Below are 27851 nucleotides of genomic sequence, written 5' to 3'. Positions count from 1 at the left end.
CAGGGTTGGGAGGCTGGGGTCAGTGGGGGGAGGCTGGGGACCAAGCAGGGGATAGGAATTGGAGGGGCAGGTGCTGTGGAAGGGCACAGGGGCACAGTGAGGGGTGGAGGTGACCCGGCCTTCGCTTCTCCCTTGCTTTGCCTGTGTGAGGCCTTCAGTGCCTTGTCCACCCCAGGGAGCCCAGCGAGGACTCGCTTGTGTCCAGGCTGGAGGTGGTGACTCTGCCCTCCCGCCTGCCTGGGGACCTGCCTGCGAGGAGGTGCGCCCGGGAGCTCCAGCTGCCTGTTCATGAGTGGCCACACACGGGACCTGTGGGGCAGTTTGATGTGGGTGTGGTGGCATCATTTGGACGTCTCCTAAGCGAGGACCTTATTCTGCAGTTCCCATAGTAAGTGAGTTAACAGGACATCTGTTGCTGCTTCGTTAGCAAAGCTGGACTCTCTTTTTGAGTCAGCACCTGTGACTTGTAGCAGGTGAGGTCAGCTTCTTCCCTGGATTCATCTGCTTAGCCTGAACCCTACTTCTGTTGTTGTGAGGTTCACTGTTGTTCTTTAACACGTTGATGAAGATCTATGCAAATGTTCAGCATAATGTGTTTACCTTTATTCCTCTCATCTCCCTTTCTGCGTTCACTGAGAAACTGAAGGTTATATAGTGGTTTAAATGTGTATTTAAACCAGTAACATTTCAAAAGGTCTGAGGAGTTAATTCTTAAAGTAGTTTCAGTGTAATAAATGTTGCACACCCCTGTTTACATATGGGTTCAGCTTCAGGTACCATTCCGATTCTAACTTTAAAATATTTTAATTCAGTGGCGTGCTGAATGTCCATCCCAGCTATCTCCCGCGATGGCGTGGTCCTGCACCAATAGTCCACACAGTGCTTCATGGTGATAAAGTGACTGGGGTGACAATTATGGAAATAAGACCAAAAAGGTATGTTAGATGTGCTTCCTAAAACAGCTCGCTGCTTCTGTTGCCTCTCAGGACTTTAAATCATCACCACTTAAGTCATCATTTAAATTATTCTGTGTAATCACTATTTTTTTTTAAATGTGTGTGTTTAATATTAAAATTTGAAACACTTAGAAACTTCCGTCTGACCATACGAGACTTGCCACAAGTACAGTATTTTAGTGAGTGCGTAATTTGCACTCTAGACTCTAGGCCTGTTCTCTAATTCTTAGCATTATTACAGGGAGCAGACAGAACAGTCAGACAGCTAGATGGATAGCCTTGGTATGACGCAACAGAAAAGATCTGGTTTTCAGACTTCAGAGTTGCCTGTAACCTCCTGTAAGTGAAACAGAGGACAAGAAGTTGCCTGTCTAGGGATGAGAGAGAGATTATATGTTTTTGTTTCAGCAGAAACTCTGGCTTAAAAGGCTTGTGAAAACACATTATCATAGTTCTCTTTTCTTTCTTAGATGCTTGTCTGATAATAGATCTCAGGAAAGTGCGAAACAAACTTCTGAATACTTCAGGTTGTTCCTTCCAAGATCTTATGCTTCTGAACTGTAAATTGTGCATTCGTAACAATCTCAGCTTGCTGAGATGAATCTTGCGAAGATATATCTGATATTCTTTTCCCTGTTTTGTCTTGTGACCCAACCATTAACTGATAACGTGTGAAAAGTGAAGTCTTAGCGGAAAAAAAGGGTAATTAGTAACTGAGTTAATGTATTGAATGTAGACTTTTGAACTGCTAATTGAGTTTTAGTTTCTCCAGTAAGCTTGTATGTTTTCTGCTTTGTAGGTTCGATGTAGGTCCAATTATTAAGCAAGAAGAGATTGCTGTTCCTCCCCACTGTACTGCACAGGAGCTGGAAGCAATGTTATCAAAGATGGGTGCAAACATGGTAAAGTCATGCAAGCTAGTGTCGCTTCTGATTAGTACCTTGCTTTTAACGCGTAAACAGAGTTCTTTTTAATCTTGTTCTGAGTTGACTGCAACTGTTAAGAGGAGAGTGATCTGAAACTTAGTGTTTATGAGCACTTTGCCTTGCCGAGAGGAAAGCTGAGCGGTATGTGATAAGCTGTCAGTGTTGGTCCTGTGCATTGCTGTTCTGTTTTTATTCAGTGAAGAACTCAAGTGCGTTGTATGGAAACAGTGCAGTTGCTTCTTTCATTGAAGTGAATATCTGCTTTTTCGTCTTAACAATCAGCTTTCGTCCTGTTCTAGGATTAATATCAGAGAGGAGATCATCCATAAAAGAATACTTGGGTTTTTGAATTGTAATTCAGTGGGAAGGATGCCTTTAGTGTGTTTGTGTGTATGATACAAGTCTTCTGAATATAGTGACCCGGTTTTCTAAAAGCTCACAAGAAAGTTTCACTGATGAAAAATTAAATACTGTATTTGTATGTCTTGGGTTTACTGTTACTGTTAATAAATATACTCTATTTAGCTTTGTTAATATTCTGCACAAAATTTAATTTTGCAGCTGATATCAGTTTTGAAAAACTTGCCTGAAAGTTTAAAAAATAAAAAAGAGCAACCAAAGGAAGGAGTAACATTTGGTAGGTACACATTTTTAATGCAACTTGTTCATTTTTTCTTTTATCAGTTGGAAAAATAATTTTCTTCCTACTGTGCTGGCTTATATTTTTTTTTTTTAGATACCTTTATCAATATCTCTCTTCACTGCCTTCTCTGGCTTAAAGTCATACAGAGGGCAAAAATGCTTCAGAATTCTTCAGACTTACTACATGAATGTTTTTTTCCAGTTGCCAGTACAATATCAAAATCACTAGCAATGTCACAAAATCTGAGCCAATTTGTTATTCTTTGTGGTTGTAACATTAACAAAAATGTTACAGCTGTGCTTGTAAATGTATGTTATCAGATTTCAGTGCAATGGGTAAATAAGAGGGCAACTGAGAATAAAATGTAAATAAACCAATTTGAGGTTTCTACAAAATCTTTTCTCCAGTTGCTGTCTAAGGTACATATGGTTAGATGGTAAACCTGCCATTGGTCAGGATAAAATCTGTTTTAAAATAGTTTAAAATAAGATAAAATAGTACAGCTATTTGTTTGCAAAAAGATGCAAAACAAAATACGAAGTCCTTTAATTTCTTTTTTTTTCCCCCCTAGCTCCTAAAATATCTATAGCTAAGAGTTGTATAAAATGGGAAGAGCAAACGGCTGCACAAGTAATTCAACTGCATCGTGCAATAGGAAGTATGGTAAAACAGTAGATTTTTTTTTTAACCCTTTTCTGTCCTGTAGCATGTGAGTTTGGTGTAGATATTTTAACTAATGGCTAAAACTCAAGTTTAGTTATTTTAGCCTCTAAAACCTAGCATGTGTGTTAAAATCCCAGCGCAGTTTAGTGTTAGAGATGGAATTAGAGCAGAGGAGAATTTTCTTGAATTTGATCCCAAGCGTGAAATCAGCTCAATAGTTCTATTTTGTGTCCTTAGCTCTGAGATTTCCACTGATGCATTTGTGAGGGTTTCAGAGTGCTATATCGACATCTTTGCATGACAGTAAACAGCGCGACTGACAGCTACTGTAGCTAGTTGCGTAACTCATTACTGCATATGCTAATGGTTTGCTTGTCAATGAGTTGAAGAACAACAAGGAAAACTAGATATAGTAAAGAAAGTCTCTTATCTGGACACATACCTAAATTTTTGCCCTAATGTTATTATCACATAATAACACATAATGTTATCTTGCATAAGAAAAAAACCTAGACAGTTGCCTGGAAATGGTGAAAATATTCTCAGTGTGTCATCTGCTTCTGTTTCCAGTTTCCTTTACAGACGCTCTGGAAGGGTAGTGCTGTTAAACTTCTGGATTTTGTGGAAGTGGATAATATCCCTGGTTTTGCTGGTATTTACTTTTAAATCAATCTGTTAAGTTAGATTTTCCTGTCTTTTCAATCATTGACTTGAAGATAGTAACCAATTGTGCTAAATAATAGCTTTAAGTACTGCTTTCTGAAACTCCAGTAGAACTAAGTTAGTCTCATATATACTCAGAGTGCAATAAGTTTCTCTGCCCAACGGTGGGCATAAGATGGGTTTTAAGGGCATTCCTGCTTTGTGATGATGTTGAGCGAGCAGCAGGTGTAGTCCTCTGAATCCTGAGATTGGAGGATTTTAATCCTCTAATTAGTTAGGAGATCCTCTTCTAATGCCATTGTCTGGGGATCTCTCGTGAGGAAAGCTGTCCCTGTGTACCATCGCGTAAACTGTTTTCTGTAGCAGCCTGTTGGTCCGAGAGCCTTGTGGGCCAAGCGGTGTGCCAAAGCACACAGGGCTTAGCGGCTGTTTATGGAGGAGATAGGGAGCAGCGCCAGAGTGACTGTCAGTGTGTCATCTGCTTCTGTTTCCAGTTTCCTTTACAGACGCTCTGGAAGGGTAGTGCTGTTAAACTTCTGGATTTTGTGGAAGTGGATAATATCCCTGGTTTTGCTGGTATTTACTTTTAAATCAATCTGTTAAGTTAGATTTTCCTGTCTTTTCAATCATTGACTTGAAGATAGTAACCAATTGTGCTAAATAATAGCTTTAAGTACTGCTTTCTGAAACTCCAGTAGAACTAAGTTAGTCTCATATATACTCAGAGTGCAATAAGTTTCTCTGCCCAACGGTGGGCATAAGATGGGTTTTAAGGGCATTCCTGCTTTGTGATGATGTTGAGCGAGCAGCAGGTGTAGTCCTCTGAATCCTGAGATTGGAGGATTTTAATCCTCTAATTAGTTAGGAGATCCTCTTCTAATGCCATTGTCTGGGGATCTCTCGTGAGGAAAGCTGTCCCTGTGTACCATCGCGTAAACTGTTTTCTGTAGCAGCCTGTTGGTCCGAGAGCCTTGTGGGCCAAGCGGTGTGCCAAAGCACACAGGGCTTAGCGGCTGTTTATGGAGGAGATAGGGAGCAGCGCCAGAGAGTGACTGTTCTGATTCTACTCTGCTGACTTGGGTATAATAAAACACAGAATACAATAAAGTATTTTTGAACAAAATAGTGACTCAAGATGATTATCACGATTCCAAGAGACATAAGTGTTTCAAACTTTTTTTGTTCTTGTTGGCATAAAAATGCAAGACAATCTTGCTTTGCTTTTAGATCAATTATTAGATGACCATGGAGCTGTTCCTGGTTCACTACTATACCATAAAGTGTCTCAAATGCTGATAGCTCGTTGCAAGGTAGGTTTTTCCCATTTGTTTTATATTCGCTGCCCTAAAGATGAGGTTTTTAGTATTTATGTGGTACATAACTTTTGTCTTAATTATCCATCGTTATTCACTGAACTAGTTTAGATTAGCATCAGTCTTTTTATTTGATACCTTGAAGAACTTTTAATATCCATTAACAGGCTTTTCATTTGCAAGCAAGAATTTGACTTGTAATGTAAACATGATGACATTAAATAAAATGTGTTCTGTAAGCCAACCTAGTGGCAGCTAAAGATCATAATTTTAAAACATGGAAGAAGCTTACTGCCAATTTTTTGTTTTTATTTTTAGGAAGGCTGGGTTGGAATTAAAACAGTTGTATTAAAGAAGAAGCTTACAGCAGTTGACTTCTACAATGGATATATGCACTCTTGCTTCCAGAAGAACTCAAGAACAGTTCATCAGGAATGCAGATTTCAAACACTCAAACTTAGCACGACAAAAAAGACTCTGAAAGAGAGGGAAATACTGGCACAGGGTGTAAAACAATAGATGTATTTTAAAATGTGGAAGAAGATGTCTGTAAGTTCATAGTAATATAAAATATTTTAATGCTCACCTATAGCATTCAACTTAGTTAAGGGCTTTCCTCCCAAAGTGTTTGATCTTACTGTCATCTGCATGTTTTCATCATGGATTCCTGACGATACTTACTTCTCTTTCCTCGTCAAGGAAGAGAATCTCTGTGAATGCTGAAGATAGTGAATAAATTCCTGTTTACACTGTTGGGTAATAAATTTATTTATATACAATGTTTTCAATTTATTTTTGAGGACTTTCGATATAATTTTCTTCAAGCACAAGTTGTGCACAGTTACTTTAATGTGGAAATGTTAAAAACTCGTGCTTCTATGTAATTCATATGTGGTTTCACAAAAGCGAGATTCTAAGGACAGAAGCCTGTTTCATTTCCAAATAATTTGTGTCAAATATCTTCTCATGTTTGATAGGATGTCTAGCAAAAGAGTATCCATGCAGTGTTTTTCTTATACCTTTGATATACTTATCTATGGAATATTTTCTCGTGAAATTAATGGATGGGATTTGTCTAGGATATCTGCTCTACCTCAGTTTAATGCTCATTGAGACTCCTAGGTTGTCTAGTTTGATTTTTCTTGCGGACCCTTAAACTACCTTTGTATCCCCACATTGAGGTGAATAAGTTAAGCCTTAGCCGGGAGCATCTGGAGAATCTTTTCCTGCCTGTGATAGTTTTCCTAAGAGTCAACTACTTTTGAGACAAAAACATCCCTTGCTTCTGACTGGAATTTGATGCAGCATTTTGATATAATACCATACCTGGAGCTGTGTGCAGTTGGTCATATGCCTTTTTCGGGGTGGTTTGCTAGGTGGGGTTTTCTGATCAGTCTGATGTTCTGTGTGATCAACCTTTCCTTTTTTGTTTTCTGTTCTTGGTTGTTTATATATTTTCTTTTACCAACAATAATGTTACTTGACAAGCGACATTGTGGTGCTTGATGAATATACTGAATAATTTTAAGCTTTGTGTTGATCTTGCAGAATTCCCCCATATTGCACTACTAGATATTTCAATTAATTGGATAAAGGACTAGCTAATGTGCTTTATCGATATTACATATAGTTGACCCCTTTAGTTCTAATACCCTGTAGTACTGCAAGTTGAATCCACATCAGAGCTCAGCTGTATCTGCATTTAAATTGTTTCTATTCTTAATCCCCCTGAACAACTTTGCAGTTGACTCTAAAGAGGGGGGGAGATCTTGTCACATGAAATGTTACAATCATTCTTGATTCGTGGTAAGTTAAATGAAATTTTATCTTTTTTTTTCTTCTTTTTACCCTCTTAATCCAACAATCCTTGCCAGCTGCTTAATTACATGTGTCTTCCTGCATTGTCTCGTTGTGTAGTCTTAGTTTACCGGCACTTCCACTGTGCTGGAATTCAGTTTCAGTAAGTCTCAGATTTAGAAAGGGAATAAATGGAATATCCCTATTTTATTCTAATCTGAGATCTCATCCAGTTCTCTTAGGACCGTCATGTTTATTTGGGCCTGTTGACTTTGAAAATGCTGTAAATAGTAGGTACTATTTAATGTCATCCATGAATGCCAGTTGATTGTTTTTAGTCATCTGCATGTGATGTGAGCACATCATTTTGTTTCCTTTTAAATTCAGAAAAGAAAAATTTACTGTGTATATTTGCTTTTCAATACAAGTGACTTCTTGTAATCTCATTGGTTCTGTTTCTAATCTATAAACTTGTCATTCACCTTGTTCAGTAGATATTTTTCTTTGATATCTTTAGCTTTTCTGATCAATTTCTTACCTTTCCTGTTTAGTCGTATTGATTATCATCTCTTCCTTCTCCTTTTTGTTTTCGTATCCTAGTATATATCCTACTTAATTAATTATTTGTGTGACATCCATCCAGAAAATTCATGTTCTACTTTCATACTTTCTCTCTGATGAGAAAAGTTTTTACCGGATGAGGAGTTGTTAATCTAATCCAAGCTTTTCCTCAACCTGCCTTTGGTTAATGGCATGTATAAGAAGGAGCATTTCATGTGAAGAACCCCAAAAACTGATGACTCTCTTACTTTCTTGTCTTAGAAGTAATGTAGCACTGTGAGGGTAACAGCAAAACAAAGACCGGCCAGATCTTAGGAGCTGCTCTAGTGTTATTTGCTCAATTTATTCTTGCTTTTTCTGAATACTACTGAAGTAAAAGCAGAGCCACTGGAGCTATTCAGCCTTGGGGAGGCACTGTTCTGTTAGCTTCATATTTACAGCATTATCACTGAAATTTTGGAAGCCTCAAAAGGAGAAAGAAAAAAAAAAAAAGATTTGTGGGAGTTGTGTAGGGTTGGTGTTAACAATGGTTCCATTTTGCTCACGCTCATCCTCTTCCGCGTGTCCTTTTGGCTCTTCAGACTTTTCAATCCATTCATGTCTTTTCAAGCACTCATGTCTGGAACTTAAAGCTCAAGTCAGGTGTTGAATTCATGAGACTTGTCAAGGTGACAGGAGCTTGACATGCTTAGTGTGACTCACTGAATGAAAGCAAGCAAAAAATGTAGAAAAATGTGTTATATAACATGGATTAAAGTGTTTCAGAAGAAGCATCTGTTGAAGCAGATGCTGCAGTATTTTTCTTTCATTGCCATTGGTCCAACAATTAATCTGCCTCTGACAGGTTTTCCAGAACACATGATTCTCCAAGAAATCCAAGCCTGTAATCAGAGTCACAAGCTGGAAACAACAGTAAGGTGGAAGTCAGGCTCCTGTGGAGAATTCCTCTTGTCTTTGACCCCAGACTCAAGGGTGCAATTTGTGCTGCAGAAATCATAAACCCGGCAAGTTTGTTTCTAAGCAAATGATATATTTTAGTGCTTTGCTCCCTCCTACCTACTACTTACAAGTAAAAGTTGTGAAGTCATTTTGCTTTTACTCTGTTCAGATCAGTCTATGAAAGGTTAGTTATCACCTTATGCCAATAGAAGGGATGGTGGATGGGTGGGTGGGGTATTTGTGGGGATGGTGGGTGGGTTTCGGGTTTTCTGGGGTTTGTTACATCACTAGTCTCAGTTGTATGGCTGCTTGCCTTGGGTTTTCCCAGCTGGAGCTTCTGGGAATCGGTTATTTTTAAAGAACACTCATAGGCATCATTGAAATGCAAATATTCAGTGTTTGCTGAGAGTAAGAACATTTTCTCTAAAGCGTCTTCTCCATAGTGAGATTTTTTGACACTAATCAGCTGTATGGTAGGAGTCTGGCCTCAGGCGTGGATTGTATCAGAAGTTGAATTAGCAGAGAAATGAATATACAAAAAAAAAAATCTACCCCCCCCCCCCCAACTTATAGATAATTTTAAGCACAAATGATAAAGAATTTTTGACTTAGAAGTGAAGTATTTTAGTTAGCATGGGTGGACCCAACTTTTCTGATGTATCAGGTTCCCAGGCACTGGAAAATGAATTGTGGTTCATTATGACCTGAGCAAAATGGACAGTGAGATGCAACTCCCACAGAAACAATACAGTATCAAAAGTTCCAGCAATTTAGGCTTAAAAGTTTTTAGATGACCAAACTGTTAAATCAACTGCTTTGTTCTTAGGAATGACTTTTGAGGAAAATTGTTTGCAAGTTCTTTAACTCCCTTGCTTTTTGGAGTCTGCTCTGGCATCATAAAGCTGATAGCAAAGAACTATGTTTCTATCCCTCGCACGTCCAAAATGACACGGAGCAAAGCAATGTTACTGCTGGGTGGCATTAGCGCTGCTGGTTGGAATATCAACTTTCAGCCAGCAGTGTCTGTATTCGATGTTAGCATCGGAGAGAACCTGTAGGGCAATTTGTACATTTCTCGCTGACAGTTTTAGACTGCGACTTGTGTGAGATCTATTGCTGTTAGTCGTTGCTGGCGGGTGGTAATTTCAGTTCTAACTAAAGCACAGAGCAACAGCGAAGAGTTTCCCTGTGTCTTTGGGGGAGTTTGAGGTGGCGTGTGCTCAGAAACCCGGTAGATGGTGCTCGCTGCACTTCTTTTAGGGGAAAATCAAGGACAGCTGGACAGAAGATCATGGAAATCTGGTACAGAATGTCTTCAGTTAGTTGTTTAATACCAAATAATGTCTAAACCATGTTGTAGCCAGGACACCTATACTTGCAATGTAGTCTTTTGATCTGTGCAGAGTTTGCTTTAAGGCTTCTCAGAATTGCTTTCTGTGCAAGAGGTTATCAAAGATCAGACAGTTCTTTGTTGCTTAACAGTTAATGTCTTAGCTCCGAATAGGCACAACTTTACCCCAGTTGTTTTATGGAGGAAAAGAGGGTAAGATTAATTTATTTTTTTATGGAGGAAATCTTTGGCATGCTATTTTTGACATGGTAGAGAAGCTTATAAAGGGAATTGGTGTTCCCCAGGCAGCTGTTAGCCAAAATGTCTCTTTGGAAACTTTGCTTTCACCTGTAGGTGAAATCTGTAGGGATTTAACTCGGTAAGTAATGAAAATCTGATTATTTTTGCAGAACAGACAAAACAAAAATGGGGCATTCACTGATGAGGTGTGGAATAGCATGTCAGGGTTGACTCTGGAACACAGACATGGTGATTCAATCCCCAGTACCACTGCTGAGGTCAAGTACAGCCACCCTAGCAATTGGAAAGTGATACTAGCAAAATAAAACAGCTGTCCTCCTCTCGGACGAGAGAGGGAAAGTAGCAGAGGTATTCATAGACCCAACATCCGCTATGGCTCAGTTTAAGACCACTGACGCCAAATTACTGGTAGAACTGCAAAATGTTTGGGCACCAGAAGGGCTCTGGTGTTGGATAGGGGTGATTTCATCTTGGATTTCAAATAAATGTTAGAGGGAGTGATATTTCCTAGGATGCTGGTGACTCGCAGTTAGATGCATCTGTTTCATGATCTGAAACCTTAATACTCCCCCTGCTTCCTAGGAAACCTCTTTATTCCTGTTTTCTGCTGAATAAATTACAAATAAACAAAAAGTGTAAGTGACTAATCACAGGAGTACTTGAGTCTTTTTAAAAAGTCGATGGCAAAATCCCTGAATAATTTGAAGGTTGAGACTAGACAAGAATATCTCCTTTTGTTTATCCTAACTGCTGATGGCCTGATAGCTTCTGGGAAGCAATATTTTCCCTTTCTTAAAAACAGGAGGAGGGATAGGTCACCAGATTTGTCTGAGGGTTGGAAACTAAGTGACCTTAATGGAAGATGCTTTGCCATTAGCAGCAAACCTGCTGATGTTTAGGAGCCAGGTCTCCTGCTTCAGCCTGTGTCTCAAGGTTGGTGGTCCGAAGGCTAAGGCCGAGGGAGGAGCCGAGTCCCAGCCTTCCTGCATTCCTCCAGCTGATGCTCTCCTTTGATATGTGGGAGCGTGGATTAGGTTTCAGGTTGCAGAAAGGACATTGCCATACACTGACCACAAACACAAGCTGGAGAAGTCAGAATTGACATTGAACTCTAGCATAAAACTTGTGTGAGTGGTGGATGCCAGGACCTGCTGTAGCTTTTCTCCTGTATAAACTTTCTTAATGTATTTGGCATGGTGGCTGTCGGTAATGACGAAGTGTTAGCACTGAGTGGTTGTTGTTGGGCCAAGGTTGTTTTCTGTTGATAGTGCTTAAGCACCTGCGCTTGAAACCTCTCTGTCTTGCTTTGTATCCAATGTACTCTGCCAGCAGCCTCCTCCGAGAGCTCAGGGACTCAGTGAGTGCAGAGACTAGTTTGTTCCTCCAAGTCGGAGTTAAACTGCAGTGGGGGACAGTTTGGGGAAACTTGGAGAGCTTCTTGCTGTTTCAGGCCATAGGGCTGTGACCATTTCATTCCTGTTAAATGTGCATTTCTCCCCAAAAGGAAGAGCCCTGTACTCTGCTGTGTTTGGCTCTGGCAAGTCCACATGCAGCACAGGGGTGAGATCCCCAGCCTGCTTTCATCCTGGTTGGTCTGTAGAAGTTATTGGTGTTACTTCACCCTCAAAGTGATGAAACTAAGTTCGGGATTTGGCTGTCTGTCTGCAGAGGAGGAGGGGAGCAGAGGGAAGAGACATTTCTCTGTGAGTCTGCAGCACAAGCCAAGAGCTCTGTGGGAAGGTTCGAGCTAATGCTCCCCACTGGCTGCCTTGGCCCCGGCTCACGCCAAGCCCTTGCAGCAGACTAGACACAAAAGAAAACACAGAGAGTCTAAATTCATTGGTATGAAGAGGATGTGCCAGAGTATTCCACAGTTCTTCCTTTTCTGCTTCTCTTTGATAACTGTCAATTTGCATAAAAACATGGATTATTAAGGATTTTTTTTACCTTTTTAAGCATAATTCAGACTGCATAGGCACTCAGTCTTGCACAGCTCTGTGTTTAATGCCTGGGATGCCCTGTGTCAGACCTGAGAACCTGTTCTGAAGCTTGCTAAAGGCTGTTGAAAGATTACCCACGCCCTTAACAGGCTGTAGGTAGGACAACATAGACCTAGAACTGGCTTCATACCCATAGGAGGGGATTGGGTAGGAGGGGGAAATCCACGCTTGAGCATGTGTTTGAATTCCATTTTTCATCCAATAGCACTGCCCACCTTTTTGTGATCTCTCAGTGGAAATCTCGGTGTTGGGAGTCTTGCTGGCTTGCCTGCACTCCGAAAATTTATTGCCAGTGGTGTGTTTGGATGTAAACACAGGATGTCTTCTGTGCTGGTGAGGTCCTCGATTCCATGCTAGAAGTAGTGGGGTTTTGATAGGGCAACTTAATAGGTCACTTGGAGATGGGTCACTGCCTGTCTGATGCCTTCTGTGGCCATCTGTACCTTCAGCTAAGAGCAGCTGCTTGCCCAGCAGCGTCCTGCTTGCTGCTGCTGAATGTGGAGGGCAGCCTGTCTCCTCCCGGTCTCTGCACTTCCCAGCCTTGCTCTACATTGCCTGGTTTCCTATTATCCTTAAAGCACGGGTTCCCAGCCCTCTCTTCCCCCCATCTTGTCCCACTCTGGGAGCCCTGAGTCTCCTTAGTTCATCCCTTGCCCTGACCTGCTGCTCCACTTTTCCCAGCACTGTTGCTGTCTCCCCACATCTCGAGCTGGGGACAGATTCCCTGACCACAGCATGCCGTGGCCAAGCCCTGGACCTGGGGGAGCACCAGCTACCCACCAAACCCCTCACCCGTACCCAGGATCAGTCTCACATTGGTAAAGCTGTGACCTGTTTGTGAACAGAAAGGTGCAATTTTGCAGGTTATTTGGTCAGCTCTAGATGTGGTTTACTTGGGCATGTCAAACACAAAAGCAACACAGCATTGTCGAAGTTACAAAATGACTTTTTTTATTAACCTACCCTATCATAGAGCATGGATTTTTCTTGTCAAATAATACAAGAAGCAAGAGAAAACTGTAGTTTTATCCATGTGGAGCCTACAAATCCACATGGCTTCTTCATACTATCAAGCATGTGAGTTTTTAGAAATGCAGCTGCCAGTAGTTTAGCTTGAATACAGTCATTCTAAAACAAGCTAGAAATAAATAAAATACTTACATTTCAAGTACAAAACCTTGCAGTTGAATTCAGTATGAGGAAATCAGTTTATTCCTTTTCATGTTACCAACTATTGTACAGGTACTTGGGCTGGCAAAGTCTGCAGATGCAGAACAGAAGAATATTTTATGTACATGACTTAATTGAATTATATGTTTAGTCTTCCCTTTAGGCTATCATGTGAAGCTGTTTAATGTCAGGCAGAAAGAAGATTTTTATGGATGCATTTAATAAGACACGAACCCACTACTGCTACTGGACCCCAATTTTTGCCTGATGTCTTTCCTTTCTGGTGCAAAAAAAAAAAAAAAATGCACCTTAATTATGACTCAAAAATAATGACACCTACCAGCTTTGAATTAGGTTGTTAGCAGGTAGATGTTACTTTCAAATTGTATTTAATCAAGTGCGAGTGACTTTACCAAGGCTCCTGTACAGCTCTAGTATGTGGGAGAACGTTGACCTCTCATCGGGATCCTGCCTTGGCTGGTTCGGCGGCTTGCCGGCTGCCTTCGGTACGCGGGGCTCTCCCCTGGCAGAACCAGCATGGACTGCTGGCCCGAGTTCCTCTGAGACTGGAAGATGCTCTGCTCCGCTGCGCTCCTCTCCGAACAGGTGAAAGTCAATCCAACGCCGATGTTGCTCTTCATAGTTCTGGAGGTGCCATCGGACGTGCCATCGAAACACCTGCCCAGGGCGATTTCCTTGGCGATCCTCGGGTCTTGGTCAGTGACGGTGTAGATGCCATAGTTGTGTCCCAGTGGGTCGAGAGGAGCCAGCATTGTGTACTCACTGGAGTCGTTGTTTGTAGCCATGGGGAGGTGGTTCACCAGGTACTCGTGGAGCATGCTGTTGACACTCTCTCGGCGGCAGCTGCCTTGTGGGACCACTTTCACGAGTGTGCGGTCCACGCGGTCTTGGTCGAAGAGCATGCCACTGCACTTGAACTCCAGGCAGGCTGCTGACACGTCTGGCTGCTTGGAGTCACGAATGCTGCGGACGTCCCTGATGCCGTAGAGCCTGCCAATGGTACGTGGGTGCGTCCCACCCATGTTACGAGACCTTACGTTCACCTCTTGGGGACCGTTTATTTTTACTTTAATGTAGCAGGCCCTAAATTCCATGGGCTTGGGCCACCATGCCAGGTAGTCATCGGTCCAGCTCATAAGGTCATCTTCACTGAAGGGAACGGTGTTGTAGTCGTACTGGTCTCCCTCTATCCTGTAAAACCTGAAGTGAGCAGCACTTTGTGGAGCTTCCTCACATTCTCTTAGGTTTTCGTAGGCATAAATAGGGCCATTGTTCTCTTCTGGGGAATTAGGGCTTGGCTTGGCCATGTTAATGCTGAATGCCGTTTTCTTAGTGCTAGAGTCCTCGTGGTCTGTTCTCCTGTAGTTGAGCTTGTTGAGGTATGGCTGTGGGACCCCAATAGCATTAGGGTTGAGTTTGGGAGCAGAGGACACAGCTTCGAGCTCTTCGCCCCCCAAGCTCGCCAAGATATAAGCTGCATAGGCCTCAGGGTTTTGCTCATCGCAGAAGGCAGGTACGCAGGCGCCGTTGGGACCAGTGACCACACTGTCGAAACGGCCCCATGCTCTGGGGTTGGAGGAGAAACCTGGTTCTGGTTCCGTGTTTATAACAGAAATCACAACCCCTTGGATCTGCTCGCTTTGCAGAAATCTCTCGCTTCTGTACGCTCGGACTTTGATGTAGCACCGTCTGCTCTCTGGGACGTCTAGGTTAAAAAGCCGCCTTTCTTTGATCTCCATGTTCCCAACCAAAAAAGTTCTCTCCTCCCTTTTGTGCCGTCTGCTTTTCTCAAGGTTGAAGTCCCCTTCTTCCTCCCATAATCCTGTCTCCGGGTTCAGCGACCAAAGCTTCATCTCTTGCAGGTGCTCTGGCATCTTGACCTGAGCAGCGTCCAAATGAACTTTCACCTCCTCTGCGTTAAGAGACTCGGTGCCCTGTTCATCCGTGAAGTCCACGGAAAACATGCCATACGTACGGAGCGGGAATACGTCTCCTTCCTCCTCTACAAAGTTCAGGTCACTTTGTGTCACAGGGGCTGTTGAGATGTTTCTTGGGTCCAGAAACGTCACACTGGCTTTCACTTTGCCTCTGTAGGCTTCTCCATTTTTCCTGTAAAATGCATTGGGAGGGATTTCTAATTCGGCAATTGGATCATCTTCTTCCATTTCTCCCAAGGAAATCACGTTGGTTTCAGTGGACTCCAGCATAACAGGGGCTTTCTTTCTTAGAAGCTTGATCTCGTGAAACACAGCACCTCCGTTTTCCTTGAAGGGCAGAACTTTTGTTGTGTTCACAAACTTCTGCAGCCGATCGACGAAAGTTAGAACCAGTCTCTCCGTGTCTGCTGGGATGTGGATGGAGAAGGTTCCCTTGTAGCCGGTCATACTCACTCTCTTGTTCCCCATGTAGATGTGGCCAAACCTCAGTGGTTCACCGTTATCTGCCGCTGTGGCTCTGCCTCGAACTGTTATTTTGGTCTCGATGCATTTTTTGCAGCCACATTCTATGACTACTTTAGTGGGGAGCGTGTACCCGTTGCAGGAGATGTCTCTGGTTTCCATCTTGGACACCCCGCAGCAGTAGGCGACATTGTCCTTACACCGGAGTCCCTTATCCAGCTTCCCAGCGCAGGTCTTTGCTGGGCACTTGCCCACGTCGTAGTAGAAGGAGTTGGTTGCTTTTTGGAAGCAGTCGTGTGGAAGTCGGATGAGGTGGCTTTGGGGTTGGGAGTCGCAGGCTGCCTCTTGTCTTCCTGTTGAATAGGATTTCTTAATGAGCAGCATGAAATAATTGTACAGTCATCACTGTGATCTGAAACACTCAGAGCTAAACATTGCTTCCAATAACAGTGAGGTTTTTGCAGCCATAAAACAGATGCTTTGCAGGATTTTGGTTAGCTGAATTCATCTGTCCTCCTTTTCGGTGAAGCAGGTGCTCAGCTTTAACTTTAGGTACCTGATTAAGAGCAGTGCTGTTTGCAGGAGCGTCCCAGCTCCTGCTTACCCACCACTGCCATCCAACCCACCCTCAGCTAGATGTTCTGCGGCTGCCTGGCTTTTTGGCTATGGACAGACCAAAATGTGTCCCAGCATTTAAAAAAACCCAAAAAAACAAAAAACCCAACAAATATTCACATGTCAGGCTGCAAGTACGTTGAGAAATCTGCTGAAACCAGCAGACTGAGCTTGGCAGGTCACCTACAGAGCTCCAGTTTGTAGAGAGCATCTGGTTTATAACCGGCTTAGACAAGCTTATCTGCTAACGAATGCATGAAATAAATACCAAATATTTTTCCTGCGACTTTTCTTTCCTGCATGTATCACAATTTCTGGTTTCTGCACCCCGCCGTCTCCCCAGCTGCTCTTAGAGCATCATGCACATGTTCTCTTACCTATGACAGCAAGCTTGGCAGATTGGGACTTCGCCGACCCCCCGGCACTGCTGGCCTTGCAGAAATACTCTCCTGACTGGTCTCTGTTCAAGTTCTTCAGAATCAGGTTGTTTTTATATTTGTATAAGGAAGGATCCAGCAGTGAGCCGTTGTGGTACCTGCCAGGAACAGGCAGGCAGTTAAGGGGACAGAGACTGACTGCCTGGCCGGAGCAGAGTGATGGCCTAATCCTGCATCCTGCCGTGTGGATTTTGCCAGACCTCTTGCCTCAGTTTCCCCATTTGTAGTCTGGCTAGGTGGCATCACCTAAAAGTTATTCCCCTTCCCCTGGCAGTACTGAGATGTGGCTGCTGGGTGGCTGGCAGGCAGGCAGAGCTGCCAATTGTGCCTGCTGAGGTTTTTCAAACTCTTATTTGTATTTTTTTTTCCAGTAAGTCCCTCTGCAGATGACATTACCGCACCTGCGAGAAACGCCAGCTTTGCACATCTCGAGGAAACCACCATTTCCAGCAATCAGTTCTCGGCGTATTTAGCTGTTTTATAGCTAAAAACCCACCTTTATGGAGATGGTAAGGAGATAAAAGTTGAAGGGACTGTGGGACAAGTAAGACTTCTGTCCGATCCAACTCGAGTTCCTTACCAGAGGTAGCGGTCGGGGGCTGGGCTCCCAAGGGCATCGCAGCAGAGCGACACGCTCTCTCCCACTCTCCTCGCTTTGTCCTTGGGGCTCCTGAAAATGTAGGGTTTGCCTGCAGGAGGAGGAAAAGGCCATCTCGTTACTCTTCCCCTCCTAAAAATCACAGTTTATTTCCAATTAGTGCATAAAGGCTGCTGCATTCCCCGCCTCTTTGGGGCTACCTGATCGTTGCAGCTGCACTTGGATCGCCAGGTTTCTTCTGTTGCTCTCAGGCATGGTGACAGTCGCTGTTGCGTATTTAGCCTTCTTTATTTTAAGGGTGTTTTTGCCATCGGGGCAGACTCCTGGGATCCTAAACATGCCCCTGTTGTTGGCTGTTGTCAACAGCTTGAGTTTCTTGGCTTGCAGGTAGACCCGGGCATCGGCAGCAGGCGACCCATCCTCAAGGGAGACCTTTCCGTGCAGGGTCGCATCCTCGCACATGCAGGTGTCGCAGTCGGCGTTGACGCGGCCCATGGGGCAGGTGATATTGCAGGCTGGAGGAGAGGTACGCAGGTCAGAAAGCAGCCCCAAGTCCCTGTAACGCTCACGGCACGGTCTTGTGTCTGCTTTTAATTTAGATGCAATAAAGCAGATACTGCATAAGGAATAAGTTGTATCCAAAACATATTTTTACTGATTATCAACAGCTGTGCATTAGAAACACAGGGATGATGTCGTTTTGAACCTGACAATTAGTAGAAAGCAGCCACGTGGATATAATTACAGCTAGGAACTGTTATTTACCTTCCCCAAAGGGCTGAATTTCAGGGAAATTTGAATCCAGATCAGCATGTGAGCTCTTAGCTCAACCCTGGCAAAATTACAAATCCAAATGCATTAAACTTTGTAGGTTTCTGTTACCAACTCATGCCCAAAAGTCATGACTTTGGTCTATCTTAAAAGCTGTCTCCCCTTATTCAACGGTATCCTGGCTTGGGCAAGACACAGGTTCATTGCCAAATGAGTATTATCTGATGGATTTAACGAATGGTCTCCCAAACAGTGATTCTGAAACATTTTCATTACCTATAGTAATTAATCCTAAATAATAATCTCTGTCTCTTCCCAGTGCAAGGGCTCAGGTAATTCCTTTTACAATCACAGAGCATCCCTGTACAGTAGCTACCTGATAATTTTTTTAAGAGCTGGAAATAAATGGAAGAAATCAGGGGAAAACCTGAAACAACTTTCCTGGAGAAAACATGAGCTATTTCCAGAGTGACTTGTTTAAAAGGGGATTATAAGAATAATATAATTAATTACAAACCCCTTTAGCAGGGGCTGTGGCAATTCAATATTCCCAACTCTCCTCCCTCCTGGAGACTGCATGGAGTAGGCAGCTGCCTGCAATTGCTGACTCCACCTTGAGAGCTGCTGTTACAACACGATTAACGGGATTTTTCCTATATCCTCAGGATCTTTACGGGTCCCTGATGATTCCCCATATCTGGATCCTCCCCTCATCTTGCTATTTGGCTATAAACTCCCCATGCTCTGCTCCCTTAGTACTCTCCAGCCCTGCTCTGGAAGGTACCGGCATCATGAATTCTGGCAAGGGAGAGAAAGATGGTAAAACGGTGGTGAAGGGAGTACAACGCCTACACAGTGGTGAGGTCAGGACGTTGTCCCCTGCCCTTAAATGAGGTTATAGGAGCACCTGAGCAAACATGTCCAATGCAGAGCCGCCCTTCCTCAGTTGCTTCATTACAGTGCGTGCCCCAGAGGCGCTCAGCTAGGCAGGACCTGGTACGCTTCTGCACGCCGGTTTGGCCACACTTTCCTGAGCACTCGCTCCATTTTGACCACGGAGACAAAAACTGTTTTGAATCTTGCACCAGTGGACCTTGAATAACATCAGCAGTGTGTTACTGAGATGCACGTTACACGTATGGCTGCCCGAAAACGGGCAGTTGGTTTCTTAGCAGCTTCTATATAGCTCAGACTATGCATTTGGATATTACACACCACATGGATTAAACAAACTCAAAGCATGTTCAGGGAGCTGGGAAATAAAGCACGAGAAGGCGCCTGAATGCTTCTGACTTAATTCCCCGCAGGCTACCAAATTCGAGATGATTAAGATAAACTCGAGGGGAGCAAAGTGCACGCAGCTCATGCTTAGTGTTGAATAACTTTGGCTTAAAGGAAATCAAACACACATTGTCATTTAAATGCTGTCTGAGAGGCAATGCTCGCCTACGTTTCAAATGTGGTTAAATAAAAAAAAAATAAAACAAAGAGAGGGTAAAATTGTTGGTATGATCATGTTGAATGTCTTTACCCATACTTCAACATATGTTCTCTATAGGGGAAGCGTGTGTCCTATTGCAAGCACCAGTTTTACTGTGTGCAAACAGAAGCCTAAGATGCTACCAAGCAGGCTGAGCATGTTAGGGGCCAGCTGATTTGTAAAACACAAAGAGGGTTTATTGAGAGTTTAATATGCGGTTAGATTTTTTTAAAGGAATTTCTTTAACCGGGCTACTAGATGGTATTAATTTAAGCTGCTTTGAATGGATGAGTTATACTCCAAGTCTGTGGTTTGGGTTTATTTTTAAATGACAATGTTCTAATAATGTTTATGAGGATGCGCTTGTGACTAAAGTTTCTAAAAATGAGTTCTCTTGGAAACGTGTGCCATGTCATCTCCCACACCTACTCTTCCACCTGATTTGTAATAAACCAGGTCGGGTTATTTCCTAGAAAGGCAGACAGGCACATGGATGGACTATTTGAATAGTGATGGTCAAAACCAAACCCCTGGCTTACAAAAGCAGGTGGCTGGAAAAGACCATTTAAATGAGAGCAGCCACGGAAACGTCATGTCTGGTTTGCAGTGAGCGCTTGGCTTAGATGGGCAAGTTTTTAATCTCAACGTTGGCATGTTGGCATCTCCAGTTCAGCATCCCGAGTGGTGCATCCATAGACCTTATTGAGCAATTTGGCGGATGCAGGAGGAGGTGGGCTTGGGGATGTGGTCCCATCCCAGGCGGCACATGGATAAATGCCTGTCTGCACTTGCCCCAAGCAAAAATTTAACATGCAACACGTTAAAGTGGGGTCTCAGTAAAATCTTAAGCTTGTTTGGGATTGGCTGCTTTAATCTGCAGGGCTGGTGATGATAAGAAAGGAGGAGGGGAGTTCTGTGGAGGAAAATGGCATTATATGGCTCTGGGTAGCACCTTGACAGCAGAAAAAGCAGAAAGCGGAGGACGAGGGAGAAGCCGAGGGGTCGAGCACTGCTAGGGACTGGGGGAGGGACAGGGCTACCCCGTGGCACCGGCACCGGCAGGAACGTACTGCGTCTGGTGTAGGCGAAGGTCGGGTCTCTGTGGCGAGAGCTGCTCCTTGTACCTGTGGGCAGAGGACGCGTGAGGTGATTCGGGCAGGGTTTGCCTGCTCCCTGGCTGAGCACCAGTCTCTCCCGCTGGCCGGGCTGCATAGAACCTGGCTGCTCAACCCGACCAGGTCTGGCACACCCTCTCCCAGAGGCAAAAACTGAGTTTACAGCTCACTGCTGCCAAGGGCAGATGCTTTAGTTTCCAATTGCATTGGTCAAAACCTCAAGATTTTGCTTTATTTCTCTCTAGAGAAGCAGGGGTCACCCACTGCTCTGCAAGCCCCAGCCTCAGCATCACTGCCTTGTGGCATCCACTTTGAGGGGAAAACAATTTTCCTGGTGGTTTTCCTAAAAATACCTCTCAGCAGGTGGAGGGGACCTCTCTCTGAGTGTCTGTGTTTTCGGTGCTTTGATTCTCTCCAGCAGCTAAGAGCTGCTGGGAGCAGGATGGAAGGCTGGGAAAGTCCCCTAATCCCTCGGCTATGGCATCAGCATGTCCAGCCCTTTCAGTTCCTGCTGGAATTTAAATCTGGAGCCCTGGGCAGTAAAGCTTGAGGGGTCGGGGTATCTCCTGGGGATTAACGAGCAGAGTGGGCTGTGCGGGTAATTAATACCCCAAGGGCTTTAATCCTAAAGCAGCAGTGTCGCAAACTGCCCCGGGCATGGGGACAGGCTGGGCAGGGGAAAGGCAGGTCGGAGGATGTGCTTGCCCATCCCTGGGCTCTCCTCGCCCTCCCAGCCCAGCGAGGGGCCGCGCGTGCCTTGCACGGGAGTTGGGGCTGTGGTCACGCACTTGACCTTCACTTTTCCAGGAGAGGAGCCAACAGCATGTGTCAGCGATAGTCAAAACCCTACAGGAGGTTGCGGATGATTAACATTTATTCCATCGCCTAAATGTCCTCATCTACTCAAATAATATTGTTCGGTTGTAAATTAAGGCTGAAAAAAATAATACGTGTGCAAACACCCTTTGTCCCGGTGAGGGAAAGCTGCCCGAGCTGGGAAATAACTTACTCTCCAAGCTGAGCATTACCAGCGGGCTGAAGGTTTTCTGTCCTATCCGGATCCTGCCGAGGGCTGGTTTCAGAAGCCTTTGACCTAAGGGTCAATAAATTAGAGATTAAATTAGATTAATAATAAATTAATTAGATTCAAGGGATTGGGCATCCTTAGGCCAGATTTCAGATTTCCCTTTGAGTTGTGGCTGGTTAGAGCCGCTGGTTAAACCTCCTGTGGGATGCAGTGCAGGAGATGACAAGTGACGTGTGTGACAGATGTCCCACAGCATCACTGCGGCTCAGGTATGATGCAAATTTGCCATTTCTCTTATCACCCATGAAAAACTTTTTTGTGCTTTCTGTGTTGGAGCAGCTCAGATCAAATAATCTTTTTATAGCTGGAGATATAAAATATATCCTGCCTCTCCCTGTGTGGGGAGAAATGAACCTGAGGTGGATGAGGTTGGTTGTCGCTATGGGACACAGACGGGTTTCTGCACTTGCTGGCTGCCTGCGTGCCCGAGGGGAGCTGGTGGTCATGGCTGGTTCCTGGTGTGCTTGCTGGGACCAGTCCCATTTAAACTGGGGAGCTAAGCCTGAAGTTGCCCAGCACCAGCTCTCACCCGTGCCCCGCTCCTGGGGACTCAGCAGGGCTTCTGGGCACCTCCCCAGCAACAAATTGACTCTCCCTGTTCTTATCCCCTGGCGTCTGGCCAAAGCACTTCAGGGCAAAATTCCTCTATAGCCTCAGAAAACAAATCCAAAGAGCCTGCAAAGAGGTTTTCTCTGCAAGACCTGCTGGAGCAGAGGAGCAGGTTGCTTATCGCTCAGTGCTTTGGTATGTGTGGCCCACCAGAGCCAGCAGCAGACAGATCCTGCTGCTCCCAAGCATCTTCTCCTGGAGAAGAGCAATGTCGCTGCTTCCCGATGGCTTGGCTCTGAGGCTGGGGTTGTTTTGTGCTTGGGCGATGGATAAGGCACCAACCAGGGTGGGTCTGCTCAGAGCAGAGGGGAGCCAGGATGGGAGCCTGGGAGCAGGCTGGACACTGCGGGGTCTCGGGGTGGCAGGCAGGGATGGTCCCAGCACGGCCAGTGGGCAGGGGAGCTCATCCCTGGTCAGCCAGAGGCTGGCTGACTCGCAGATGGGCTTTGCCTGTGCTCCGGGGGCTGGACGGGCGCCAGCCCTCGTCTGGAAAACATTTGGCCGGGCGAATGCCACAGTGACCCAGAGCAGCGCCCGGCATCGGTGTCGGGCCTGTGTCTGCTGGCTCAGCGGCCACCAGCAGACGTGCCTTCATTCCAGTGTGCCCGCAGGCAGGGCACAGCACAGTGACAGGAATAGAAATGTTTAACCTTCACCTAAAATGGATGTGGCTCCCAGGAGGAGGAGGAAGAGGATCCATCCTTTTGCAGTGATCATCGTTGTCTCCAGAGGTGACCAGGGGCTTCTTGGAGTATTCACAGTCGTCCTGCACCTTCCCCAGACCTGTGAAGACAAGCCCAGCCATGCCGAGGCTCACCCAGGGTCCTGCCGCCTTCAGGGAAGCTTCTCCCAGGCTGAACCAGTCCAAAACACGCCGCGGGGCCACTTACACTCCCTGCCCACCCACCCACCCCCAGCAGCCCCCCACTTAACCCCTGAGCGGAGAGCAGCAGGGGCTCCACATTTGTGCTCGCATCCCCTCCGCTTCTTGCTATTGCGTCTGAGCCGCAAGCCCAAATCTATTCTGCAGAGCAGTGCTTTATAATGACATCTCCTCAAAGCGCCTTTTAACAGCTTAAATATTTCTGCAGGGATGCTCTCGCAGCCCACACAGCTCCACGGGCCCCTCGGCACCCCGCTCTGCCCCCCACATGAGCAGGGACATCTCCATGCCTCCATCCCTCTGCCTGCAAACTGGGCTTAGTGCGAGGATAATGGCTCGTCCCAGTACATCCCAGGAGTGTGGGGAGGGGGAAGGCTCCTGAGTGCCTCTGAAAACAGAAAATCCCATGCACAAGCCAAGCCTTTGCTGCAAATGTGAGCAAGAAGCCAAATATTTTCCTTTTTTTGCACGCAGAGATGAGGGACTGAGCCTTTGTGTTGCTCTTCCCCAGCTCAGTGACTTCAGATCTTGTTTTAGTGAGTCCCTTAGCCCTGCGGCTTCAAGCATTTGGGTATTTAATTTCTGAAGGTACCCATGGAGCTGGTGTTATCCCGACTGATGCCAGCTGGAATTACAGGTGCTTTATTTTATGCGCCCCAAATTAATGAACTTTGGGGGGGGGGGGAATATTGCCTCAGCCTTTTAGTGCCTCAGTTTACCCATAAAACGAGGCTTATAAAGAGCAGCCGGCAGTGAGAACACCCTGTTATTTGTAAGGGGTATTAACCATCCCCTTTGAGAGCGGGGAATGTGGGACTAGGAAATACTTTGATTATGGCTCAGCAAATCCCAGTCAAGCAAAAATAACAAGCAACACATGAGCGGTGTTTTGTGGGCTTACGGCGGGGTCGTGAACTCTCAGCCAGACAATAACCAGGAAAAATTAATCCAGGCTGAAAGCCTGTTTCCCACTCGGCAGCTATTTTGGGAGCTGGCTGTGACTTGTTTGGTGCTTGGTTTGGAATGGGATGCGTCCCTCTTTCCCCAGGACACGCGATGCTGGGAAAAGGGGGGTTCAAGCAGCCGGATCCTGGCAGTGGAGAGGGTTCGGCATCGCCCGCGTCCCCTCTCTGGCAGGGGGCTGGGGGAGCCGACGCAGGACGGAGCCACGGGAGATCAAACAGCCCCGCGTAAGCAAAGCACTGTCCCCTCCCAAACCCCCCGCTCCGGCTGTCCCCATAACCCTACCCAAACCCATTAGCTGGGATGAGGAGGGGAGAAGCGGCACGCATCCCCACCGATGTTTTCCAGCCCATAGCCTCTGCACCTTCATCTGCCCATCAATTAATTTCCACCTTGCCCTCAATCACAGCTGCTCTTAATTACGCCACCTTAATAACACAGCAAAATTATATAACCACTAGCTGCGATGAAGGGGAAAAACTTAGCAGGGTTTGGGTTTTTTTTTTTTGCTCTTACCTACAAAACCCATAAAAACTCCAATTAAGGAAAGTCTCGTCCTCTCACCGCGGAGCCGCCAGCCAAGCTGTGGTCCGGGGGCGAGGCGAGGGCTTGTCAGCCGCGGGTTAAGGGATCTGCAGCGGTTGGGAAGAAGAGAGAGAGTTGCAGCTTACCGAAACCTCCCCTGCGCTGCCGCTGAGCCGGGCTGCACGCGAGCCTCCCCGCAGCCGAGGCGGCGAGGTCGCTTATATAGCCCGGCGTGTAGCTTAGGGGATGGCAGCGAGCCACCGGCCGCCGAGCAAAAACAGATCGGACGAGCGAGGAAACCGCAGGCTGAATAATCCCTTAACAAGGTGATGGTAAACACAAACCCTCGTCGAAACAGTAGCCACCGGGGCTGGCTGCAATGCCACGGCTTGGTAGGGTGCTGCTGGCGGCGGGGCAGGGCATGGTGCGGGTACCACGTCCCGGAGTGGGCCACCGCATCCCGGCATGGCACCATCACTGTTAGGGGTTCGCCCGGGGTCCAGGTCCCAAATAGATGCTGCTGAGCGTTGAAGATGGAGTTACAGTGTACAAGCACGCAGTGCAATGAGTTTCGGGGATGCTTTTTGGCTCTCGCCCAGTCCAGGACAAAGACAGTGCCCACTCAGCATTGCCCGTGGGGTTCCCACGTTTCGCAGGCGTGGGGCAGGGCTTGGCTCAGTGCCACCCCCTGCACTGCCCATGCTGCCCACTTGCCTCTGCCCTGGCACCGGCTCTGGCAGGGGTCAAATGAGGATGCTGCAGGGATGTGGGACAAAGCCAGATAGATTGGTTGGGACAACCAGGGTAGCACAGACCTGCAGATTTGCAAGGGCCATCCTTGCAAATAAACGTGACTGCATCTCACTCGAGCCATGGGGAGATCTAGCAACAACCCCTAATGAGAGCTCCCCGCCTGCCCCAGGCTGGCTTTAATCCCCCCAGGTCCTTCCTCCCTCTGCAGCCATGTTATTGCCATGTAACTCATGGCAGCCAGTCCTGGCTCGGGGCTCTTGGGTGTTGCATGAAGTGTGTGGCCATGTGCGAGCGGGTACTACCCATGCACGCAGCCCCGGGCACCGTGGGGCCACGCTACTGGTTTGCTGCGGGAGCCTGGTGCGAAAGTGTATGCGGTGCACAGCGGGAGCCATCCCTGAGGGATGGGGATGGGTGTTGGGGCGGCCAGCGGCCAGTGGGATGTGCTGGCGGTGTCCTGGGCTGCCTCTTAGTAATCCTTGCCGGCCCTGCTGCCAGAGGGAGCATTGCAAGAGGAACATCAATCAAGGTGTCACATAAAAAATAATTGTCGGTGGCCTACACCGGCTCCTGTTTATGTTTACAAGGGAAAAGGAAAAAACACCCGAGATGTGCCAAAAAATGGCAGAATATTTAACTGGTGGGCAAGGAGTGCCCGGTGAGCCAGAGGCTCCGGACCTGCGAGATAAACACAGAGCTCGTCCACATTTCCCTGCCGTGATGAGGACAAGATGTGGGAAAGGTGCCGATACTGAGAGCAAAGAATTCATATTCCCCAGGCAGCACCTACCTCCTGCTGCGGCTGGCCTGTCCCTGGCACAGCACCGATGCCTCGGCAGGCGGCTCTGGTCCCACCGGCTGCTTGGCACGCACTGGCATCAATTTCCATGGGTTGCGCTGCAGGGTAAGGAAACATGCTTTTCTGCAAAAGGCAAAATATGTTATTCTTTATGTTATGGAAACCAGGTGTTAGCTCTAGCCCAGCGCAGCCACAGGCATTTCTGCATGGGATTTTGCAGCCTCCTTAGCATAGGTGTCTCTGCTTAGCATAGGTGTCTCCTCCCCAGCGTGGCTCCTGCAAGACAAGCTCAGGAGACACGTGTCTGGATTCAGGAGTGCGTCTGGGACACGTGAGTTCGTGCAGAAACCAAGTCTCTAGAACAGTCTGGTTGTGCAATCTCTCTTGGCTTGGCCATCCCTCGCTGCAGGCCCGGCATGTGGCTGATGTTGGATGGAGCAGCACGAGCAGAGCCCCAGATGTTTCCAGCGCTGAGCACCACTGGCTGCGCCGCGGCTCCAGGAGATGCTTGGTTGCTTTCTATCCGCCCGAGGTGGACAGTGCCCCGACCCGTGGGGTGGAGGGGACAAGCAGGGTGCTGCCCCATGCCCAGGGCAGTTGCTCTGCAGGGCTGTAGCACCCGTGGCCAGCAGGGAAGGATGCAACCCAGGCCAAACTGCTCTTATCTTTCTGGCTGTGGGTTGAGCTGTCCAAGGCTGGTGTTTCCCAACCAAAGCGTCGGTGCAGCAGAGCCACAGCCTCTCAGACTCATTCCCCTCCTGGATTAACCCTGGTGACCCTGCCCAGCCCTCATGGTTTTTTCCCATGGTTTCATCATCGATGTGCAATTCCAAAGCCATAGTGCATTTATGTGAACGCTGCCGTGCTTAATGCTCCCCCCCCAACCAGCGCCGAGACTGGGGCAGCGTAAGAGGACTGTGATAGCGGATGGTGCAACAGCATCTCCATCTCCACGCTCCTCTGTGGATGTCTCCATCACTCTTCTCATGTCCTTCTAATAAACCCAGGGGAAAACAGGCTGCTGATGCTCATCCCAGCTATTTGTGCCTCCCACCCTTTCTGATATGGCATTGGCAGAGTGACTGTCACCGAAAGCCGACTGCACCATGCTGGGAGGGTGGCGGGAATGGTGGGGCTGCTCTCAGGGCTGCGTGTGGGATTTACAAGCTGTGGGGTCTGTGAAATGCTCTGTGGGGTCCATGAAATATCCTATGGGCTCCATGAAATACCTTATGGGGCCCATGATATGTCCTTTGGGGCCAACGCTGTGCTCAGCTCCCCGATGGCTGCTCCCGTCCTCCCTCCCTGCACCCTTTTCGCTCCACCAAAGGAAGCTGACGGTTATTTTCCCCTGCTGCGTGTTTCTGGGCTCGCTCCTGTTTACGGAGATGGGAGTTAAAATAACTGATTGATGACTTTGTTCCATACCAAACACTTTGGGAAGTTTGCATGGTTTAGGAGGGTGAGCAGGGAGCTGGGATTTCACTAAGCACTTGGCTCCTGATACTTCTCCAGCCATGCTCCAGGGGTGGCTAATGTTGTTTTTTAAATCCTGTTTTGCTATCCCAGAGGCC

At 46.4% G+C, this 27851-nt stretch overlaps 2 protein-coding genes across 3 annotated transcripts in view; one reads left to right on the top strand and one right to left on the bottom strand.

The window, feature by feature from the left end:
• Window positions 1-5916, top strand: part of MTFMT (mitochondrial methionyl-tRNA formyltransferase) — a 6810-nt gene extending 894 nt beyond the window's left edge. The window contains exons 2-9 of the mRNA XM_009280493.1: window positions 176-388; window positions 813-935; window positions 1756-1858; window positions 2444-2519; window positions 3097-3188; window positions 3759-3840; window positions 5079-5161; window positions 5483-5916. Of these exons, the coding sequence (XP_009278768.1) occupies window positions 176-388; window positions 813-935; window positions 1756-1858; window positions 2444-2519; window positions 3097-3188; window positions 3759-3840; window positions 5079-5161; window positions 5483-5683 (973 nt within the window). The 3' untranslated portion in view covers window positions 5684-5916. The remainder of the gene's footprint in view (window positions 1-175; window positions 389-812; window positions 936-1755; window positions 1859-2443; window positions 2520-3096; window positions 3189-3758; window positions 3841-5078; window positions 5162-5482) is intronic.
• Window positions 5917-12981: 7065 nt separating this feature from the next.
• CILP (cartilage intermediate layer protein) lies at window positions 12982-24922 on the bottom strand. Of its 2 annotated transcripts, XM_009280425.1 has the most exons (10): window positions 24872-24922; window positions 23011-23137; window positions 21668-21751; window positions 20614-20667; window positions 18971-19156; window positions 17493-17807; window positions 17275-17383; window positions 16635-16792; window positions 13636-15995; window positions 12982-13313 (listed from the first exon to the last, which is right to left on the bottom strand). In XM_009280425.1, the coding sequence occupies exons 2-9, from the start codon at window positions 23069-23071 to the stop codon at window positions 13654-13656; spliced, it is 3309 nt and encodes a 1102-aa protein (XP_009278700.1). In that variant the 5' UTR covers window positions 23072-23137; window positions 24872-24922; the 3' UTR covers window positions 12982-13313; window positions 13636-13653. The 2 variants fall into 2 exon arrangements, with proteins under 2 accessions (XP_009278700.1, XP_009278699.1); XM_009280424.2 differs by lacking the exon at window positions 24872-24922 and adding an exon at window positions 24717-24852 and having other exon boundaries at window positions 12982-15995.
• Between the last annotated feature and the right edge of the window lie 2929 nt (window positions 24923-27851).

The sequence above is a fragment of the Aptenodytes forsteri genome, unplaced genomic scaffold (assembly GCF_000699145.1).
Source record: "Aptenodytes forsteri isolate BGI_AS27 unplaced genomic scaffold, ASM69914v1 Scaffold83, whole genome shotgun sequence".
Classification (NCBI taxonomy): domain Eukaryota; kingdom Metazoa; phylum Chordata; class Aves; order Sphenisciformes; family Spheniscidae; genus Aptenodytes; species Aptenodytes forsteri.
The sequence above is the reverse complement of the archived record's forward strand: the minus strand, read 5'-3'. Positions and strand labels throughout refer to the sequence as shown.

Excerpts from the sequence above, each read along its gene's own strand:
- CILP (XM_009280425.1), bottom strand. The coding sequence starts at position 23,071 with ATGATCACTGCAAAAGGATGGATCCTCTTCCTCCTCCTCCTGGGAGCC. Across the intron at positions 20,668-21,667 it reads GGTAATGCTCAGCTTGGAGA|GTACAAGGAGCAGCTCTCGC; the intron begins GTAAGTTATTTC and ends CTCTGCCCACAG. Across the intron at positions 19,157-20,613 it reads CTTCGCCTACACCAGACGCA|GTCCACTGGTGCAAGATTCA; the intron begins GTACGTTCCTGC and ends ATGTTATTCAAG.